At 40.6% G+C, this 8652-nt stretch overlaps 1 protein-coding gene across 1 annotated transcript; it reads right to left on the bottom strand.

The window, feature by feature from the left end:
* Nucleotides 1–243: 243 nt before the first annotated feature.
* LOC119884085 (MICAL-like protein 2) lies at nucleotides 244–8533 on the bottom strand. Its single transcript, XM_038694555.1, has 5 exons — nucleotides 7644–8533; nucleotides 4693–4741; nucleotides 1327–1468; nucleotides 912–1012; nucleotides 244–374 (listed from the first exon to the last, which is right to left on the bottom strand). Exons 1-5 carry the CDS (start codon nucleotides 7784–7786, stop codon nucleotides 282–284), a joined length of 528 nt encoding a protein of 175 aa, XP_038550483.1. The 5' UTR covers nucleotides 7787–8533; the 3' UTR covers nucleotides 244–281.
* Nucleotides 8534–8652: the final 119 nt, after the last annotated feature.

Raw genomic sequence — 8652 nt, 5'->3', positions numbered from 1 at the left:
CAAACAAGGTTTTTTGGTAACAAAATCCAACCTTCTTGGGTTAGTTATGGCTCTGGGAGTCACATCTTTAAGATATGATTGATACATTACTTTTAGGGATTATTTTTATTTATTTGAGTTTAGTTAAAAAATGGGGGTTAGCAGCAGCATATTCCAGAACTTGGCACACAGTGTTAGGATAGTACTACAGTTAGACTGTTACGTACAAGAGATGGTTAAAAAAAAAAAAAAAAAAAGACTAACTGTTTTACTTTCACCTCCTAACCCACCCCACCCCCACCCTACTGCCTAGGCTCAGGACCAGAGAGTGGAGGGGGGACCAGATGTGAGGAGGAAGGACAGCATGACGAGGAAGGAGTGGAATGGATTTCCATCTGAAAGGGGGGTGGAAGTCGAGGAGGAAGATGCCAGTACATGGGAGTATGAGGATGGAGGAAAGTAGTTGAAAGCATGCGAAAGAAAACAGAGACAGGATATAGAGGCTATCTTTATAGACTTACTCTACCTCGGGTGCTTTGCATTTCCGCTGCTGTGCAACACAAAGCCCACTCAAGGAAGTAGTACTTATAAAATACTTTTGTGGACATTGTTGTACTGCAATGGCAGGATGGGATTTGTATTGTACAGATCTGATGACTTAATACCCCCAAATAGCACATGCAGCATTAATAATTATTAATAATCCAAGGCTCTCAGATACACACCAATATACTACTAGACAAATGTGCTGGTGGTTTCACTGTGCTTCTCCAGGCCTCAAAAGAACAAAATAAACTAAATATTACTTTAAAATACAGCTTGTTGACATTTAGTTCACTGATACAGTTTTACGAGTAGCCAAGATTAAAAAAAAGAAATCTTAATCAACTCATGCACAGGGTAATTCTGCTAGTGCCAAGTCTTGTTCTTACCTCAGACTCAACCACTTTGTCTTCAAGAGGGGTCGGGGGCCTTTTATGGGCTGGCTCATTATGACCGACAGAACTCAGCCTTTTCATAGAAGGGGGGTTTGCTGTGGACAAGATAGTCATCGCTTAATAATATAAACTCAATATTTAGGCTACTATAAGTTGTTATCACATCCACAAATTATACAAGTTGCTCCACCTCAAGATGTGCAGAGTGTGGACAGTTTTTATGACTGGATGAGAAACACTATGAATGCTAATTTTCTATCAGTCAAAACATGAATATGAATATTTGATGGTTTTATCTGCAAAATATTTGGTCACAATTTTAACAACGACAACATTAACCTCAAAACATTACACGTATTTTATGTACAAACTGCTTTTAGTGAAATCCAACAGAGTTTATTGTACCCACCATTAGACTTGTTGTTGAAGAAGTTGTAGTACTGGGAGACGTATGTGATGATGCTGAGCCGGTCAGGCACTTTCATGGACACCATGTCTTCTGGGTCCAACAGGGCTGGAATCCCCAGCTGTGTCTCTGCCACTTCAAACGCCTACGGTGAAGCAAAGACAAGGGAAGAAACGGAGACTGTAAGCATGCCAATAATAAACTATAGTGATCCACAGGGATGTGATTATTACAAATGTCCCCCGTTCACTTTAACCAGGTCACCAACTCCTCAATATCAGAGTAAGCACAACTGTATATAAAAACTCAACACACGTGGATTGCTTATTAATATTTCAATGTGTTGTGGCAGTTTGGTATGATTTACCTCAATGTGTTGGGACATTTATATGGTATACAGTAGCTGCAGTGGAAACTTTTGAGAGTGAGGTCTGTGGATCATCTTAAGGAACCAAGACAATGTTTATGGAAAGACACTTTTCAAAGTTTACAGCAGCACAAAGAAAGGTCCATTTAGCGACATTGTAATGGGGTGGCAAGAGAAATCTCAGAGACTGATATCTCAAACCTGAGCAAATAAAACCGAAATCTTGACACCTCTAGGGGTAAGAGAGAAAAGTATGTTTTGTTCAGGGAAATGAGTTACTGCATACCATGAAAATGCTTAAATCAAACTAAAGCCTTTATCTGGGTATCACAGAAATCTGGTTATCTGTCTCCATGTAAACATGCAGAAACTGAGGACAGAATAATCACTTTGTTGCATGTGTGCAACAAAGAAAGATGCTTGCCATAGCCCACCAACCAGCACATATAGCACTGGATGCCCTGAATAATCTAACCCTGCTGCCAAAACATCAGTCATTTGCTCATAATGTAATGTTTTGTCCTTTGAGGATAACCATCAGTCTAATGAAAAATTCCAGTGAAGAAATGAGAGAGCAGGTGAGGTTACATAACACAGACACAATTGTTGGCAGTCACACAACACTGACATAATCCAGCCAACAAGTGGTGCACATGGCAGAACTAAACCTAAATTAATCAAAATGCATTATAGTTCACTGTTCAAATAATACCTGGTTTACAGCTAAAATTGTTCACTTGTCCTAGTTCAAACTACCCACTTTCCTGCAAAACAAATGAATGCTCTAGAAACTGATAACATATTACTGATTCCCCACACAGACTCGTTTCACAGCAACAAAACAGCCAGTCTGATATCTTTGTTTAAAAAAAGCCAATTTTGTATGAACCTATTTTAAGTGAAATGCAGTCCAGATAAGAGCTACAGTTCATTATGAGAATGAATTAAAGCATGTCAGGGTCACCCAACCTGCCTTTGTGACCCTCCTCCAGACCTCAGTTAAATGCAGCTTGGACCCTTTGGTAAATAGGTGTTTCTATTGAGGATGAGACTTTGTATTAATGTAGGGACAAAGGCTTTAAATAGATTTAATCAAAGGCAGATAAGCAACAATAATAAAAGACCTCCACCACCTTTGTTACCTTCGTAGGGGGATCCCCTACGGCTGTGGGCTGTCAGTACCAGATGCTTCAACTAAAGAGAGTATGGACATACACTTTAATAATCCATTTTAGCACAGAGAGCAGAAAACTGCGCTCACAAATTCATCTGCTCCTGCTGTTTGGGTTTCTTGACATCAGCCTGGTATCTGCGGACAGTTGCTGGCTAACGTTAGCTACCCAACAGGTGCGGACGGACCAAAGAAAGCAGAATACACACACTGTTCCGCTGACTCCCGTAGCTTTCGTCACCAGAAATGATCCATCGTTAACAAACACAAACAGAGCACAGATACAAGACAGTAATAACAGTCTCATAAACTGTAGTGGGTGTGCATATAACGTACTTATTCCCCTCGCAGCATATACTGCATATAGTAATATATCACTAAGCCCTCTTTTAATGTGATTTATGTTTAAACAGGGACAATGGAAAAAAAAGTAATGCCTGCTCACTTACACCATGCCACAAAAGTTTAATAATCACTATATAACTGTAGATTACAGGTTTTTCTTTTACTCTGTATTAAGCCATTTTAATTTCATGTGTTATTGTGTTTATTTTCTATTGATAAATATTTTTCTTGTGTTGATATTTATTTATTGTTTAAGTGCAATGCCTTGATAACTGCTGTAACAAAATAAACACCAAAAACAACAAAAGAATATCACAATTTGGGATCAATAAAGTACATGGAGAGAGTCCTTTCTTTCTTTCTAGACAATGTTTAAATCCTTCTTAGATCTTTAAGTGTGGCATGGAGTAAGTGTGCAGGCATTACCTATTTTCATTGATCATCATTTTATGATTGATCCCCAAAAAAGAGTGAGAATACATGCTGACTGTAAGCACGTGGAGGGAAGTGAAACTGACACAGCCTAAAGTAACTTTATTTGCTACCTATGTAATTCAGGGTGATTCTCCAGAGTCATGTGTGTAGTGCTACTGCACTATTGTCCAATACTACTGATCGCTGACAACAAGGGATCAACCTGTGACAGCAGTCTTATATTAACAGGATTGAACAATTGTTAATTGTTAAGTAAACCCATATATAAATTCTGTATAAAAGGGGTGAAGTAATACTGGGAGAGAGACAACCATGAAAACATTTAACATCTGGTTCTTTAATAGTGAAGTCTTACTACGGGGCTTCTCACATTTACAGTTATAATTTACTCGTACAGGATTAGGCCTTGTGGATACAGTAAATTACTTAAATAAATGACTTGCTTTTCCTGGTGCTACTGCTACCTACCTCACTTTCCCTGAAAGCTGCTGAACAAAAAGAATGTAAACAGCAGCAAAGAGGTGCCAAAGCTTAGCTCAGACTGAAAATGAGGAGACTCCCATTTCGTCCCAGACGATGGGGAAAAACCCAACAAAGGAAATGATCATTTAAAGAAAGTTCTTTGCTGGTTGTAATCCAATGACTTGCAATAAGCTGCAAATTCAGCACTTTGCACTTGAAATCCTCTTTACATGGTGTCTCTCCACAGGCTTATGTCAAGAATGTTTTTTATGATCCTGAATGCTCTGGCTTCTTCCCTCTCTGACCTCATCAGGCTCCATCTGGATTAGGTGACATGTCTCTCAGTCTCCACACAGACAGTCAAAGTCACACCCATGATGACTGCATGCAATCGTACGGCTGAATAATTTTATGGCTGAATTTAGCGCACATGGTAACAGATGCAACGCCTGAAGCAAAGCAATAGATATGAATTACTTCAGAGGTGATTTATTCCTCCCCTCTAGAGCTAACTGTCACACAAAAACAAAGCATTAGTAACGACAAGATCATAGGGGTCCCAAAACATGCAGCTGTAAAACTGACTCACCAGTCGGTTGTTCTCGTAGACATTCTCTTTAGACAGCGAGCCAAAGTCTCTGGTATGACAAGAAAGAAAATAATGTTAAAATTCAAAACAACATTTGAGAGAAAGCTGAGTGACCAGGTAGTGAGTGTACAGTTCTATATATATCAACAACTGCAAACCATGAGTCCTTTTTTTTTTTAAAGATCAGGACTCTTGTAGACGACCATAAAGTAGTAACTGTCCAAGCCATGGTGATACAGGACGCTACTGTATTTAGCTGGCTGACCTATTTCAACTTATGTTATGATCCATCAAAAAGCTATTATTGGCTTGACAGTATGACCGCAGAAATGGTGAGCAGTTAACTTCCCAACTACCACAGCTGACAAATAGCCCCAAACCACACATAAATGATGCCTGATGTGAAAAACTGCCGGGACAAAAGGAAAGAAGCAGCGGCATCAAACAGGCTGATAATTACAAGGTTCTACTTTGAAAAGCCCGGAGCAAGGAACTAAAGCCAGGCCTCTCACCAGTAAACATCCTGCTGTAAAACTGGAAAATGTCTGCGGTGTTTTGGGATAAAAGTGTGGTTGTGTGCACAAGTAACTGTATGTTAACACAAGTGTGTACCAGTAGGACAACAACACGCCAGAAAAAACACCACGACCCTGGTAAGAGCTTGTGGAGACCATGTGGAACGCTCAAGAAGGCAAAAACCCAGTGAATGAGCTCCGTGTTGGAGCCACACAAAGTGACCTCTGTTCTCTCTAATCTAGTTCCCATGGTCGCAAACACACATTGAGCTGCAGCTATAATGTCAAGAACGTGTCAGAACAAGTCCAATGTGTCAGATCTACAAACATAGCCAGATGGAACTTCAGAAAGCTGTAAAAAACATTGCACAAACTGTCTGCATTTTTGCCACTCACTGAAGTGCAGTGTGTGATCTGAATTGTGAACCTAATCCACTGTGACTCAGATTCTCACTCCGAGGTTTATTTTGGGAAGGAGGACTGCTGAGGAACGGTGTGCCTGTGTGTCGGGCATTTAAAATCCACATGATCAAAACCTGGGTGAAGCAGCGTATCTGCTAAATCTGGTTCAGACAGATGGAAAAGTTTGTACTAGATCATACGGATTGGGATGTCGGGACAATATCGTACAAAACTACAACTAAGTAGATGATATGAGTGTTTGCGCTGCTATATAGTACAGCTGCATACATGAAAACATCTTAATTTAAATGCAGTTTTGACTGAACTTTCCCATGCACTTTGGTTAACCAGATCATGGATGATATTATTCAGCCATATCCACTCCCTCTCCGATGGTCTCGGCTGAAATTCAGGCCACTGTACTCATGTCTCTCCTCAGCATCGATGTGATGTATTTTGATGTGAATACATTGGGTGCAGAGTGCAGGGCAGCGCTACAATGGCCTGGCACAACATTAGAGCTAAATCCAGTTTGACAGGCGGAGGTCTCAGCTGCAGATTAGCCTGACTGACTGCCTGTCTGGATCAGAGCAAGTTCTGCTGGGCCACTGCAGCTACACGGAGGCACGCTGACACACAAATTTAGGGAGAGCTAAAAAGCTGGGTGTTTAGGATTTGTCTACTTTCTTACTTTCAGCTTTACTGCTGTGATGTGTACGCAAATATATTCCACTTCACTGACTTGTCCTTCAGTGACTGGTCCGGTTGCTCTACTACCAACCATAGTCCAAAAGATCTGTACCATCTGAAAGGTTAGCAGCATGAGCAAGATGCTTTTTGTTTAAAATCATTCCATCACACCATGGTTTTTACAACAGGACAAAGGAGGGACATAACATGTCCTTTTCTGGATGCTTTTACACAGTCCTCCTACAACAAGGGCGCTGACTTGTTTCAGGATGCAATCAAACCACTTATCCTGATGCTGTCAACAGCAGGTGCTACCCGCTGAGCTACAGAGAGCCACATGATGCTACACAGGACTAGTGCTTTTCCACAGAGATGCATGTCCAATGTGAGTCACATGAAGGTCAGCGTATTTGTCATTCACCTCATCTTCATGTTGATACGTGAGTTCCAGAAACATGTTCATAACAAACACATGATGGCCCTCTTATATAGGAGATGGAAGTACTGAGAGGTTGATCCTCACTAACATACTTAAACTTTTTGGTGTGGTTAAACTCACTTCTCGGTTAAACTCAACTATAAGTTAATAAACAAGTAAGAGATTTCCCGTTTCTGGTCTCTACCAAAACAAGGCAAGTCATCATTTCCTCATCCCTACAATAAATAACTTTACTGACACTGCGGTTATGTTTTGTTGTAGCTTCTGTACTGTGTGTGTGTGTAGATGTAAAATGCAGAGAGGAGGGGTGTGTTGTTTCAGAGAGGGCATGGCTTGTCAGCCTGACTTAATTACAGCACATTGGCCTCTCATTGTTCATAAAAATATATTACTGTTGTTGTTGGCTATGATAAAAATATATATATATAAAAAATACAAGTCGGAGAAATATAATATAAATTACATGATTTTTGCATGTGTATAATAATGGTTATCGAACTGCTTGTAATATCATGTTCAGCCGCGCTAATGCAGCGTTTTGAATTAAACAGCATTTAACTTGTACTCTAAAAAGACAGAACTAATCTTTGTTGACAGGAGCCTTACATAATCCCAGTCCTTAAAAACGTCACACTCAGTAATCTTTGGCACAGATGAGTTCACGATCCGGCTACTGAGTGTGTTCTGTATTAGCATCCTGAATGAATTTAACATACTAATTATTAAACTATTTATTTCAGAAACACATGAAAAAGACGAGTCCCTTTCACTGGAACCCGCTTCTATGTCCCGATCATGTCATTAACCTACTTCACCATAAACTTGAACCACTGTAAATTGTTTTCTCATAATTGCCTATTAGGTTAACTTTCTACGTTGTATCGTTAAGACTTCTGGTTACTTACATCAAATCGGGTCTGTAGCGATGTATTATGGCACAAAACGCCAAACCGTCCCGAAACGACGTTGACATGTCCTTTATTTCCACATCGTTGTAATGTTCACACTGTATCCGACACCACTCCTGGAGAGCCTTCAGAGACCCCATGATACTATATCACAGAAATCCAAGAATTCTTGTCAAATAAAAGCGACGGATTGTTTTGACGGGAGACAACAAAAACACGAGTCATACACGAGTCATCTGCAGCGTTTTAGTTAAGGGGCGACAGCCAGGCAACACCCGATTTTGCGATACTACACACTCATTAAGCACCAGTGAGTCACGTTAAAACTAGCATGGCTTGCAAGCTAGATGTTAGCTTACTTTTGTAACTACAAAATGCATTATGTCCCCACGCAATCTTCTGTATCGAGCAAGTGTTTCAGACGTATCTAAACTGGAACTTTGACCAATTAAGAACACGTCTGAAATCCGGAGTTGATCACGTTAGCTTGAAACAAAGTTCTTGACGCAGCCAAGATGCTAACTAGCTAACGTTAGAGTAACGTTACGTTAGCCTACTGCTAGCTTATGTTTGCAGTTTGCTTCTTGTTTGGTGAGCGCCGGCACTGCGAGGCGATTGTCTGTCAGTTTTTGGCGATGATGAAATTTCAGTCGAAGCAGAGGTGACAGTTTCCTCCTTTAGGTGGACCAAAACACGGTTTTTGTTTGTCGGTGCAGTCACTGCAATGGCTGTTAAAACGATGAGTAAAAAGTAGTCTTTACCGCGCGATAACGTTACACGCGACGCCCTGTTTGCAAACAACAAAATTAAAACACACTGTAAAAAGTAAATCCCAGCTAATTAATGTTCATCAAAACAGCCCAGCGCCGATGTCAAGCCATCCTAGCTGCATTGATTAAAATGTTGGCAACCTGCCTGCCGCCCCACTCAATGTCACGTTGTTGTTTCTCTTCGAGCCCAACCGGGGGAGCCACAGAGCCGCAGCGCCAATGGCTATCCACGCGAT

This window comes from Micropterus salmoides, unplaced genomic scaffold, assembly GCF_014851395.1.
Source record: "Micropterus salmoides isolate LMB-PRFRI ecotype aquatic unplaced genomic scaffold, ASM1485139v1 Ms_hic_scaffold_3156, whole genome shotgun sequence".
Classification (NCBI taxonomy): Eukaryota; Metazoa; Chordata; class Actinopteri; order Centrarchiformes; family Centrarchidae; genus Micropterus; species Micropterus salmoides.
This window is presented reverse-complemented; position numbering and strand designations above follow the sequence as displayed.

Coding starts and splice junctions, on each gene's coding strand:
- LOC119884085 (XM_038694555.1), bottom strand. CDS start 7,786: ATGGGGTCTCTGAAGGCTCTCCAGGAGTGGTGTCGGATACAGTGTGAA. Junction 4,742..7,643: donor CGCTACAGACCCGATTTGAT/GTAAGTAACCAG, acceptor TTGTCATACCAG/AGACTTTGGCTCGCTGTCTA. Junction 1,013..1,326: donor CTTCAACAACAAGTCTAATG/GTGGGTACAATA, acceptor TCTTGTCCACAG/CAAACCCCCCTTCTATGAAA.